Genomic DNA, 12,507 nt, shown 5'->3' on the forward strand with positions numbered 1-12,507 from the left:
CTTCTGTTTCCAGCATCTTTGCTCTGGGCCTGAGCCCTCACCATCCCTTGTACCTCCATTGACCTCACTCTCATGTAACTAAATCTTTGCATTACCAGAGGAGCTACTGCTCCTCCCGTCTTCCATAGTCTTAGACTCAGATAGGACGTTAAACCAATCAATCAATCAATCAATCAATCAAACCAGACTCAACCATCGTACTGGGGCAAGCTCGAGCCTTGCTCTGATCTTGTAGTCCAGTGCAATGTAGAAGTCATTGATGTGCCCCTTGTCATTGTCATCCAATGCCATGTCAGGGTTGATCTCTTCCCATTGCGTCTTCAGATAGTCTAGCAATTCAGAGGGAGTGTGGCCGCGTTGTTTTGCGTTTCGCACGCATTCTCTTGTCTTTGTGACTCTCTCCCAGTATGTACCCAAGGATTCCAACATAGTGGCCTTCAGATCTGCCCATGTGCGGTTCTGGTCCCACCTAGTTGGGTCGGTAGACGATGCTCGGATGGCTCTCTCCCATCGGTCTATCTGGTGTACTCCCAAATAGCCGCTGGCAAACGTAGTTTGCGCTAGGCCAGTAGTGAGGCCATTCTCAGGGGTGAAGAACCGTTCACACCCCCAGATCCAATCATTCAACTGTGCCCTGTTCCAGCCCTCAAACCTTGGGGGTGGGTCTGGACGAGGTAGCCTAGGCGGGCCCATGGTTGCAGTGACACTGGCTGTACTGGGTAGCAGGGTCGTATCAGGGCTTGGGACGGGTTGGTATGGATCGGGCAGGCCGGCCTCTAACGCTCATTGTTGGGCTTGGAGTTTCTCCAATTGTTTGATCTTACAAGTGATCTCCAACTGATGTTCAGCCTCTTGGATCTGTTTGTCCAAGGATAAGGGGTTGTTTGGAGTCGTAGCTTCCTGTACTGCCTTGTGTGCCTCAGTTGGTACTACAGGCGTGTCTGCTCCAGTCGTCTGGTTTCCTGCCATGGGTAGGGGGTCCCTATCTGGGAGGGGTTCTCCTGACGTTTGTGTAGTCACCATCTGGTCTATACGCTGATAGTTGTGGGTAGAGGATTGTATTGTAAAAATAGGGTGGCAACCTCAGGATAGAACCAATGCAATCCTCTAAGGAGGCAAGGCTTCGGACACGACAGCAATATTATGAGGGGAGTGCGCTTGCTAAGCGAGCACGAGGCCTGATGGCCCAAGCTGAAAACTGCCGAGGCCATCCGAGGCCTGACAGGGCCTCTCAAGGCCCGGCTCATGAATGGCAGTCGTGACAACAAGTGCAATACCTGTGGAGCCAAGGGCAAGTCATGTGTGCATACAGTGCCAGTCTGTGTGAACTGCAAAGGAGCCCACACTGCAGACAACAAGGAGTGTGACACCTACAAGGCCACACAGAGGCCTCACCACCATCAACCTCAGGATGCCACTAGATGAACCCAGCATGAGACAAAAGACCTGACATAGTAATGCCACAACACCAATGGAGTGTGGTAAGCTCTCTTTATTTGCTTGATTTTGCTTTGCTTTATTGCATTTAGCTTGTTGCTCTGGGCCTGAGCCCTCACCATCCCTTGTACTCTGACTGAACCCAACCTCCTGTATCTACAACTTTGCATTACCAGTGGAGCTACTGCTCCACTCATCCTCCATAGTCTCAGACTCACATAGGACGTTAAATAAATCAATCAATCAATCAATCAATCAATCAATCAATCAATCAATCAACAGCCGTCTGCCTTCACCTTGAACCCTATCACCACCTTTGTTTTGGGGTGCACGATATGTGATCGCACCGCCTGTTTCCACTACACTGCTACCCTTTCAAGCGAGAGAGCGCGGCGTGTTCGAAACTGCGTACAGCAAGACTCAGTGGAACCTGCAGGACACAACTAACTACCTACAAGTGGTGTCAATGCTAGGAATGATACGAGAAAGGCAGGACAGACAGCTCATATATTTTTGCCAGTAACCTCAACTCATGTTCTCCAGCGTAACGACGAATGGTTGTACTCCAGATCCTGCATCTCGCTTGCACGTAACTCACTCAGCCCTTCGTCCGCCTGGATCGACCTTGAATCCCTCCAACTATTGTCTCGCTGCATCTACAGTCCTAACAGTAAGAGAGGCAAAAGTATGGAACTCAGCGAAGCCAAGTTCAGACCACTCGCAATCCTGTACTGGAGCGCATCACCAGGCAGATGGCTCCATGTAGCTATAAGACCGCCGAGGTTTCCCATGATCGTGTTAAGCCCGATGACGGGGTAGGGGTCGACCTTGAGGCGGAGGTGACGCTCTGCTTCGGAGGTGGTGAGCGAGCCGGGGGAGTTGGGTACGGTTCCCAGCACGTTGGGATCAAATTTCTCATTGCTTTTTTTCATCTTGGATGGTGGAGGTATTCGGGAGGGAATTGACGGGGTTAGACAGACACAGCAAAGACAGCGCGCGAGGCAGGATAGATGAAGGTGAAGCAGGTTTAATATCTATCCAGTGGCTCAATGTGTTCTTAGGATGGTCGTTCGGAAGTGTGGGAGCTGGGTTTGATCGCCGTCCCAAAAATCTGGAGCGTTCATGTGAATCCTTCTCGGTAATCTGAGGGACGTCACTATCGCTCAAGTCCTTTGAAGAGTTCGCAGTGCCAGTGACTGTCCGTCACAGAGTATCCTGTTCCCACACCAAATAGCAGCGAAGGTGTGTTCCGCTCGCTTCGTAGAACGGCCAGTGAAGAGAAAGGGTGACCCTTTGTCCTGGCCATGGCCTCCGAGTCAATGTACTTGCAAGAGCAGAGCTGCGATATCGTATCCGCCGGCATCTTCCGTTCAACGAGAGCAAAACTCAGCTTGTTCGTAGGGTGGGCGGAATGAGGTTGATACCGTGCCCTTACTCGCAAACACTGTCAACGTCATCCCCAGATCATTCACTCCATCGAGTCAGGTCCGGCCACAAGGGCTCCAGATGCGACTGCTCCTCAGGGCAAGTACTCTACACAATACCCTCTTGGAACCGTTCGACGCCCTTCTTGATCTCCTTGACAATGTCTGCTGCCTCCTCCACACTCGCTGCCTCGAAGTCGTACCTCTTCGTCTCCTTCTCTCTATACACCAGCAGCCTAACGGTCTTCGGGTGCTTTTTACTCACCTTTGTGCCGACTACACTGCTGAAGTGCACTGTTGTGGTCTTGCCTTGCCCTTCAACGACCCCGCCGACGGCACCAGCGCGTCGCCCTGACTCGCCGGGCATGATGTGGATGTACTCGTTGTCGAGGGCAATGATGCGGGATGTAGATGATGCGAATGACATGGGCTGCTTACGAAGCACGGCGTAGCGGCGGTAGTATCCCGTCGATGTCAGCGCGAGCGCTGAGGCGTCGACATTCCTTGCAAGAGGGTGGATGAGCTGTGGTCCGGAAACGGCAGCGTGTACTCTGTCGCCCTTTTTGGTTTTCTTTGGCGCGCCGCCTGTGCTGATGATGAGCGGTGCGTTGGGAGAAGAAGAGCCAGGGCTACCAGAGAGGCCCATGATACCATCAGATACGAATCGTCGGCGCAGCAAATCGACGTCTGCATGCTTCCCGAGAGCCTCGACTGTGCGGTCGAGGGGCGCGACCGTGGTCGATTGGCTGACTTTGAGCAAGTACAGTGCCTTGTCTAGATGCAAGTCGTAGCACACTTTGTCGAAGATCTCGTCAATATAGGTGTCCGTTGTACACGGCACAGGGATGTGCCTTGTGTTGAAGTTTTCGTCGGTGAAGTGGACATTGACTGTTTTGGATGCACCGATACGGCTTGCAGCGTGTGATGAGGAGGTGGTAGGAGCATCTGCAAGGGTACTCGTGTCTTTTCGGGTCGCCTTTGGTGCAAAAGAAGGTCCGGTGATGGGGTTTCGGAAGCTCTTGGCGCGGCTAGGCATCGGCTTGACGGGCTGCTTGACTTCCGGCTCTTCCTTGCTCTCGGAGGTATCATTTTGTGAAGTGACTGCGGCAGCCGCTTCGGCGCTGTAGATGGGCGTGATCTTCTCGTTCTCAGCAACTTCTCGCTGCGAAGCTTCGACCAGAGCAAACTCGTCCCAGGGCTTGTCTCGTGCTCGGGGACGCATGCCACGAGCGTTGTTGGAGGCAAAGTCCTTCAACGGCTTGTTTCTGGTCAATGGGGGAAACTCGTCATCAACCTCATCGTCGTCCCACATGCGCATCACCCAGCAATTGACGTTGCACTTCTCGGGCGCCAGCGGCGGCTCGATCTTCTCTTCTTGGTAGCGATGCAGTGCATAACCGATCGCCTCCGCTACCGTGATGGCTTCGCCTTTGTCGTTGAGCTTTCTGAGGAGAAGCTCAATGGGCGTCAGTGGCTTTGCAGACCACGGACAGTAGAGCTTCAAGTACAGGGGGTTTGACTGAGCCTCGCTGGCAGCATTCCACACAGCGAAGCGTTGCAGGGGGTTCGACGGTTTCGACGACTTGGCTTGGAGTGCTTGCGTCAAGGCGCTCACAGGGAGGATGAAGCTGATGGGTCTGGGTGGGGGCAGCGCTTGGAGGGTCGGTTGGAGCGCTTCCCTCCTCCTCTTCGGGGACTGATTGTTGAAGGGCGGCAATGCCGGCATACCGCGGAGATGTGCCGAGGGTGACGAGTCTAGCGGATGACCACCGTTGCCCATGAGAGAGCCGCTGTCTGCGGACCCTGAGAACTCGGAGTTAAGGGAGCTGTCAGACTCGTTGCCCTCGTGCAGGGCCTCCAGACGCCCATCAGCCTCTCCGTCGTCTTCTTGTATGCGCTTGGACAGCAGCTGATGTGAGCTTGCCGCCTTGCGCACATGCTTCACCCGCCTCTTCTGGAAGCCCGAGTGGTCGAACTCGTTCTCGGAGGACATCTCGCTGCTGGTGATGGTATCCCTGCGCGCGCGACCTTTGACCATTTCGACCGTTCCAAGCGAGCCCCTTGGCAGCAGCTGGTCTGGTGGCCGTGACGGCGAGGTGACGGTGACCGAGGGCTGGTCTGCGCCATCAGCCAGCTCGTTGCGCAACGCCGAGCCGCGTACGGGCGAGGAGCCAGAGCGGGTGCGCAGCGGCATCTTTGTGAACTTGATCTGGTTTGCCGGCCGGTCGCTGGCCTCGTCTTCGTCGCTCTCGTCGCTCAGGTCGCTGCTGTCGTCCTCCTCGAGCAGCTCCTTCCTGCGCCGCCGCTTCGCAGTCAGCGTCGGGCCCACGGTGTCGTTGCTACCGCCGCCGCCCGTGACCATGCCGCCGTCTTCCTCATCGTCGCCGAAGCCCTCGGGCGCCTTCAGGCCAGCCGAGCGCGGTGCCTGGAAGTACTCGGAGGTGATGGCCGTGGGGATGGGCGGGGAGTAGGTGCGCTTGATGTCTGCGGGGTTCGGGGCCCAGCCAGCCGCACGGAAGCCGACCTGGTTGAGGACGCTGGAGTTGACGTTGATCAGCCGCTCGCCGACGCCGTCCTTGATCGACGAGAGGTAGGCGGTGCGCAGCTGGTACAAGACGAAGCTGCGGCCGTTAGCGGCGGTGTGCGCGGGGGGAGGGGGGGAGAGGGGGCGACGGTGCGGCTTACTCTTCATTCTGGAGGAGGGACATGGCTGCTACAGTCTTGTCGGGTGTTGTCGGGTCATGTCATGGCGCTCGAAGGCAGTTTGGTTTCTCCAGGCCAGCTGAAGGGGGTATCTTGCGGTTGCAGGGTTGAAGCGTGGGGTTCATGGACCCTGGCCTGTTTCACGCACTTGGACTGGCAACGGCGATCATCCGCGGTGCATGTCATCGCGCACTCGGTCCTTCGCGCCCGCACGCTTCGTCTTTCGCGATCGCACGCGACACTTCCACAACCGGCCCCCGCCATGAACCTAATCGCCTACTCAGACTCCGAGTCCGACGGCGAGGCGCCCGCGCCTGCGCCAAAGCCGGCGCCCAAAACATTCCACAAGGTCGTCGACCGTTCGAACCCAGGGCGCATCAGGCTCAATCTGCCCGGCGCATCGCCAACTACTACCGCCGAGGATGATATCGAGTCCGAGGCCCCACCAGCAAAGAAAGCGCGTACGGGTGGAGGCGGTGGAGGCGGTGGAGGCGGTGGAGGCGGTGGAGGCGGTGGCTTCGGTGGCTTCAACTCGATGCTGCCCGCGCCTAAGAAGGCAAACGTCAAAGCACCTGCAACAAGCGCGACGCCGGGAAGCAGAGGCCTTGGGAAAGGACTGGGCGCTGGTGTCAACCTGAGGACGGGCGCGGAGCCTGCCTTCAAGAGAGAACCCAAGCTGGAACTCGAGGAGTACGACGAGAACGGCAATGTCATCAAGAGGGAGCCGATGCAGAAGGAAGATTTCAGAGCCATGCTGAACCTGCCAACGCCCAAGGCAGAGCAGAAGACGTGGCCAAAGCCAGAATTGCCTGCTCCCGTACCAGAGACAGCAGAGAGTGCACCGGCTCTCAAGCCAGCCGCCCCCAGATTCGTGCCAATGTCAGTTGGCAAGGGCAAGAAGAAGAAGCCCGTGGCTCCTCGTCCAGCCGCACCACCGGCTGCGGACAGCAAGCCTGCGTCTGCGCCACTCATGGACGCTGTGCCACCGCGGAAACCGAAGGTCTCGCTGTTCGGCGTCTCACAAGAAGCAGAAGCGCCTTCAAAGGAAACTCCAAGCGGCGCATACCAGCCGATAATGTATGGTTTCGATGAAGAGGAAGAGGAGGACGATGCCCCGGGTCCGGACGAAGCTTTCGGCGCACCCTCTGCACATCGCCCTGCACAATACGCACCAACACCAGCAGCGCACAACGAACTCACCAACATCGCGTCAGAGCTCAATCTGTCGGAGGCCGAGCGGCGGCAGCTGTTTGGAAAGCAGGGACGAAATGGACCTGACTTCTCTTCCGCACGGATCGTTGAGTTCAACACAGACACGGAGTATGCGCACAACGAGCAACTGCGGCAGCAGGGTGAACAAGTGCAGCATAACCCGCTCAAGTCGATATCGGGTACGGGAAAGAACAGTCTGCGGAGCTTGGTCAATGTGGCGAGCACGCAAAAGGACGCGCTCGAGGAACACTTTGCGACGAGTCACAGGAACAAGAAAGAGGCTGGCAATCGGTATGGTTGGTAACACTTGAATAGTTCAAAGACTGCTCTGGCTGAAGGCTCGCCGAGCTTCTGCTATCATGAGGTAATCGGTGGCAGGTACCCACGGCTCCATTTGCTACCTTCCTTTGTTTCTCAACCACGTGACGTCAGTCGTTTGAACAGCGCCGTTCCATCTTACGCTCCTGTACACTCCAGCGCTCTGTTTTTTTGGTCTTCACGGCTTTCTCCCCTCCTCACATACGATTTAGGCATGCTCACGTCTTTGACTGTTCCCGTATATGTTCGCAATGCGTGTGGATAAAAATAAGGAAGCGACTATACATCGCCATGACACAAGCAACGAATTTGCCGGCAGGTCTAATTGCGTGCTGGTTTCTACCTTTCGAGATCCATAGCTTGTGCTGCATGCATTTGCTTGGTCACCCTCCTTGCACGAAGCGTTCGGACGGTCTTCCTTCACCTCGCTCAAGCCAAACTGTCGTCTGTCCCATTGTGTCAAGTAAGTTTTGGACTCTGCCCCTTCCCCACCTCCACTCTTGTCCCCACACGGATGGTAATATTGTAGTACGATGGTACCCTCAGGTTTACTAGCTCCATGTACTGATATCAGTCTCAGTCTCAGTCTGCTCTCGACGACCATCCCTCCAGCCCCCGCCATGCCGCCAAAGCCCTCATCTGTCCCAGCTGCGTCGGAGCAAGCAGCGGCTGAGGCCAACCTCGACGGACTAACTCTAAACGGAGGCGACCACCGCGATACAGGCGAAAAGAGCGCGCCAGGTGAACAAGGCGCGAAGGCGAGGAGGAATAGGAATAGAGACAAGAGACGCCGATCGAAGAAGAGCAAAGACGCGACAGCTGATAATGCAACATCAACCACTACCGATGGTGTCACCGAGGTCGACAGCACCAGCGAGGCTGAGGCGGATAAGTCCATCGATCTTCGCGCACCATCCCCGCTATCAGACACAGACACAATCGCTACCGAGTCACTTCCCCAGTTCAAATTCGGTCGCGCACTATCACAGCCCTTCGTCGAAGTCCCAGTCTTGGCGCATTACGAGCTTCGCGAGCTGCCCAGCGCTGGCGAAAACGAGGACGACGACGACAACGACCAAGGTCTCTTTGCCTTCAAGAAGATCGAGCAAGGCACACGCATAATCTCCGAGCGCCCGCTGTTCACACTCCCAGCTCCAGGCGATCAGTTGCACGACCTGATGCCAGCTTACCACAATCTCCCCAAGTCCGAGCAGGAGCGCATCTGGAACCTCAGGCCAGCTGCCCCAGAGACGTCCGAGCAGCTTCAGAACCTGCGATTCCTCACAGACAGACTCGCTATGGATCTGCAGAACATCATGTTCAAGTCAGAAGCGATTCGGACGAAGGAGGAGCAGGCAACTCTCGATGAAATGAAACCGAAGCTCGAGAACGCCATGAACGTCTGGCGTGTAGCCGCGCGCTGGCACGCAAATCGTTGTTCCATGACCGACCTTCCCGTTGCACAGCGAGCAGACCTGCCCAAAGGCACGCCGGTCACCGGTCTCTTCATCGAGCGAGCACACATCCGTCACTCGTGTGTACCCAACTGCTTCGCCAGCTACGACCCGAACCTTGATCGCATAAACGTGCACGTCACCCGCGACATAGCCGTGGGTGAAGAGCTGACACTTTCCGCCTTCGCAGACAACAACTACTACAAGAACGCCGAAGACCGGAAGGAAGAGCTGTCTGCTTGGGGTCTGACATGCAATTGCGAGGCCTGCGACGAGAAGCACCCCAAGTTCGAGATTCACGAAGCAGCACGACAGCGCGCTCACACCCGCGTCGTTCTGCTCAACGACATCCTGACGCGCTTGGAGACTGAAGACTTCCCCGAAGTACCCTCCCCACCCCCATGCATCCATCACACAGCTAACGACAGCAGGACAATCTCACAACGGCCCAAGAAATCCTCCTCGCGCTCATCCGTGACCTCAAAGCCTCTGGGTGCGAGACGGTCGAAACCGTGCGCTGGCGCAACATCCTCGTCGACCGCATTCTTCCCGCGCGCGCACTCGTCGTTCCCGATAGCGAGAAGCTGATTGCCTGGCAGATTGTTCTGGGGCATGCGAGGGAGTGCGAGAGGATGGGGAAGATTTGTTATGGTGGGGATCGTGAGGAGTGCAGGGTGCTTGAGCAGACGAGGGAGGGGACGGAGGCTGCAATTCGCATGTTGGAGGAGGCGATCGCAAACGAGGAGGCTGTTGGTGGCTTTTTTGATGAAGACTAAGGGTTTGGGGATGGTGGAGAAGGTGGAGACATACGATCGACAAGTTGGGCAGCTTCATGTAGAGGCGAGGTGATGAGTGCATTCGAGCTATCATACCATCTCGAATGGAACCAGGCTGCGAGATCGTGGCTGCGAGATCGCGGCTCTTGTCAGGGCTTCATCGTCGTGCGTTCCACATCTGGTCAATGACCTGAAACACCGCCGTAACATCCCTAATCGTTTCCTCGTCAATCCGCTTTCCAAACCTTCGCTGCATCTTATCCGGATGCCACCGCACTCTCTCCGCCTTGAGCAGCGCATCCACATCATCTTTCCAAGCCGGCGAGGCGCGCAAGAAGCGCTCAATCTCCTGTTTCTCGACATGCTTGGCCTTACCAGATAAGACCGGCCACGGAATCAACTCCCTGACGTCCGCTCCCTCGGCCTCTGCTGCGCTGTCCGACTCATTCAGGGTCTCCCATTTCGTGCTGTACACCTCCCAACTCTTCACCGCCTCCTTAGCTCTCTTTCTCTCCTCGCCCCGTCTCAGACTGTCTTCCACCTGCCGCCTGATCCCCGCACTCTCCCTCTCCTCCCTCTCCGCGTCCTCGTCATAGCTCGCGCGTTCTTGTTTCCTCTTCTGTCTTGCCCGCTCTCGCGCCTCCCGCTCCTCGACGATGTGCTGATGGCTTCTCTCCCACATTTTGGTTCGCACAAAGTCTGCATACTCATCCTCAGTCATGCGCTCAAGCTTGCCATCTGGCCCGCGCTTCTCAGTGGGATATATGTTCACTGGTTGACCGTAGACGCCTTCCCAGTAGGCGGCGCCCTCGTCGTCGGCGAGCGCGTCGAAGAGCGATTCACGGAAAACATCTTGGTCGTTCGATTCTACCTCATCGAACAAAGATTCACGATACCGGTGGTCTGGGTCGTAGTACTCTCCATCGAGGGTGGATGTGGGATGCCGGTCTGAGCGATGTCTTTGCTTGTGTTTGCGCTGGGAGGACTGGTGGCTGCGTCTGGTAGAGGGTCCGTCGTCTGGTCGGTGGCGCTTTGAAGAGCGGTGTTGTCTGTCCTTGTCGTCGTCGTCTTCGCGGTCATGACGTCGTCTGCGGCGCGAGGACGAGGATTTAAAGTGGAATTTGGACGACTTGGCTGTGGTGTAGGCGTCCGTCTTGGAGGCGGAGTCAGCCTGGTCCTCCATGGTGAGGGCTACGATGCAGTAGTATCCAGTCGTGCATGAGGGGTCGACCGTATTCGTGGTGGTAGACAGTTGGAGGAGTTATCCGCAATCATGGAGGTGATGGCAGGCGCGGGGGTGTGCGGAGCAAGCAATGATTTCACTGGTCCGCGGGACAGCCTTGGCTCGACATGCGACTCGCGCCCATCTCCACTACCATCACTCTTCCACCCCGCGCAACATGTCCTTCAAATTCGGCTTCAATGTGAAGAACAAACTACCAAACGGCCCCGCAAAGCCCGGGCTTGGCAACAAGAAGAAAGCGCTGTTCGGCGAAGATGCAGAAGATGATGCAAAAGGCAAAGCAGCCGCCTCCTCCAACGTGCAAGAAATTAGCGACTTCAACTTCGACTCCACCCTCGCCTCGTCCTCCTCACCCTCTCAACCCGCCCCAACAAAACCGAAGAAAGGCCAGCCCCCCGTCCCGCCAACGAAGAAAGCAAAAGCCAAAGAAGACGACCCCACCACAATCGGCTACTCCGCCAGCGCAAAAGAAGCCGAACAACGCGCCCTGGAAGCAGCTCAGCAAGATGCGTCAATCTACGACTATGACAGCGCATACGACGCTTTACACGCGCGCGACGCCGCCATCGCAGCCGCCGCCAGAGAAGACGGCGCAGCTCGGAAACCCAAATATATAGACGCGCTCTTCGAAGCATCGGAGCAGCGCAAAAAAGACCAGTTGCGCGCGCGCGACAAGCTGCTTGCTCGCGAGCGGGAAGCTGAGGGGGAGGACTTCGCGGACAAGGATAAGTTCGTGACGGGCGCGTATAAAGCGCAGCAGGAAGAAGCGCGGAAAGCGGAGGAAGAGGAGAAGCTGAGGCTGGAGCAGGAAGAAGAACAGAAGAAGAAGTTTGGCATGCAAGGGTTCCACAAGCAGATGCTCTTGGAGCAAGAAAAACGACATGATGAGGCCATGAAATATGCTGCGGACGCAGCTTCCAAGGGGGGAATGGTGGAAGTGGCGCGGGAGAAGAGTGACAGAGAGATAGCAGAGGAAGCGCGTCTCCAAGGCAAGAATGTCACGCTGAACGACGCGGGCGAAATCGCGGATAAACGACAACTCCTCAGTGCCGGGCTGAACATCGTCGCAAAACCAAAGTCTTCCACCTCCGCCTCCACAACATCAGATAAACCCGCCGCAAGTCCATTCACATACCAACCAAAGGGTGCCAAACATGTGCAGAGGGAGCGCCAGACGGCCATGATTGCGGAGCAGATCGAGTCCGCGAATAAGCGGAAAGCGGATGAAGAAGCAGAGGAACAAGCGAAGCTGCAGCATGCAGCTAAGAGTCAGAAGACAGCGAGTGAGATTAGCAGTGCGAAGGAGAGGTATTTGCAGAGGAAGAGGGAGGCTGCGGAAGCGAAGGCGAAGGCTGGGAAGTGAGCGGAAGCGCAGGAGTAGAACCTGGGGGAGGAGTAAGTTGGCAGAATATGATACCCTATCACTGAGTCCACACAAGTCTCCTGATGGAGAATTGGTGCAAGGCTACACCTCGACTGCCTCCATGACTTCTCTTGATCGAAGCCTTGGCAACGAGCCCACTTCGATATCTCCGACCGTGCACAGGTAATCGTGAATCTCAAAAGGGATCTCGAGCTGTTGTTCAGAGTGCCTCTGTTAGTGACTCAAAATCGAGCGAAACCACAGCTTCACGTGACGACGCAATCTATTCGTCACCCATGACGTCGATCTGGACCGGCAAAACGGCTGTCTGGGCAAAAGGCTTCGTCTACCTCAGTGTTCTTGTTCCCTCTTTCACATGCCCCTCTTCACTCCTGTGGTACGAAGATAGATCGGTCTAGAGTGCATACCAAGTCCTCGGCATAATTCTTGGTGAGCTTGATGTGCTTCCCAAAGCAATGCGACCTGTACGAGATCATGTACGAGATCATCAACTTTCCGTGGACTTTCTGCGTGGTGATGGTTTCGAAGATTGGCCTGCAGTCCCGGTCGTTGGCTC

General features: G+C 56.3%; 6 protein-coding genes across 6 annotated transcripts; 3 read left to right on the forward strand and 3 right to left on the reverse strand.

Annotated features, from left to right (window-relative positions):
- Positions 1 to 177: 177 nt before the first annotated feature.
- On the reverse strand, positions 178 to 693 carry BU25DRAFT_456978 (uncharacterized protein; the record flags this gene model as incomplete). The annotated part of the gene is made up of 1 exon (XM_033710073.1): positions 178 to 693. One exon carries the CDS (start codon positions 691 to 693, stop codon positions 178 to 180), a length of 516 nt encoding a protein of 171 aa, XP_033563492.1.
- A 2,192-nt stretch (positions 694 to 2,885) lies between these two features.
- BU25DRAFT_465454 (uncharacterized protein) lies at positions 2,886 to 5,569 on the reverse strand (the record flags this gene model as incomplete). Its single annotated transcript, XM_033710656.1, has 2 exons — positions 2,886 to 5,482; positions 5,547 to 5,569. The coding sequence occupies 2 exons, from the start codon at positions 5,567 to 5,569 to the stop codon at positions 2,971 to 2,973; spliced, it is 2,535 nt and encodes an 844-aa protein (XP_033563493.1). The 3' UTR covers positions 2,886 to 2,970.
- A 257-nt stretch (positions 5,570 to 5,826) lies between these two features.
- On the forward strand, positions 5,827 to 7,080 carry BU25DRAFT_337470 (uncharacterized protein; the record flags this gene model as incomplete). The annotated part of the gene is made up of 2 exons (XM_033702675.1): positions 5,827 to 6,031; positions 6,065 to 7,080. The coding sequence occupies 2 exons, from the start codon at positions 5,827 to 5,829 to the stop codon at positions 7,078 to 7,080; spliced, it is 1,221 nt and encodes a 406-aa protein (XP_033563494.1).
- Positions 7,081 to 7,339: 259 nt separating this feature from the next.
- Positions 7,340 to 9,403, forward strand: BU25DRAFT_19388 (uncharacterized protein). The gene is made up of 3 exons (XM_033701029.1): positions 7,340 to 7,557; positions 7,675 to 8,932; positions 8,980 to 9,403. Exons 2-3 carry the CDS (start codon positions 7,715 to 7,717, stop codon positions 9,322 to 9,324), a joined length of 1,563 nt encoding a protein of 520 aa, XP_033563495.1. The 5' UTR covers positions 7,340 to 7,557; positions 7,675 to 7,714; the 3' UTR covers positions 9,325 to 9,403.
- On the reverse strand, positions 9,310 to 10,565 carry BU25DRAFT_19397 (uncharacterized protein). The gene has a single exon (XM_033701030.1). It carries the CDS (start codon positions 10,505 to 10,507, stop codon positions 9,482 to 9,484), a length of 1,026 nt encoding a protein of 341 aa, XP_033563496.1. The 5' UTR covers positions 10,508 to 10,565; the 3' UTR covers positions 9,310 to 9,481.
- Positions 10,566 to 10,720: 155 nt separating this feature from the next.
- BU25DRAFT_409193 (uncharacterized protein) lies at positions 10,721 to 12,048 on the forward strand. Its single transcript, XM_033706001.1, has one exon. It carries the CDS (start codon positions 10,725 to 10,727, stop codon positions 11,928 to 11,930), a length of 1,206 nt encoding a protein of 401 aa, XP_033563497.1. The 5' UTR covers positions 10,721 to 10,724; the 3' UTR covers positions 11,931 to 12,048.
- The last annotated feature ends 459 nt before the right edge of the window (positions 12,049 to 12,507 follow it).

This window comes from Macroventuria anomochaeta, assembly GCF_010093625.1.
Source record: "Macroventuria anomochaeta strain CBS 525.71 unplaced genomic scaffold BU25scaffold_10, whole genome shotgun sequence".
In the NCBI taxonomy this organism is placed as follows: Eukaryota; Fungi; Ascomycota; class Dothideomycetes; order Pleosporales; family Didymellaceae; genus Macroventuria; species Macroventuria anomochaeta.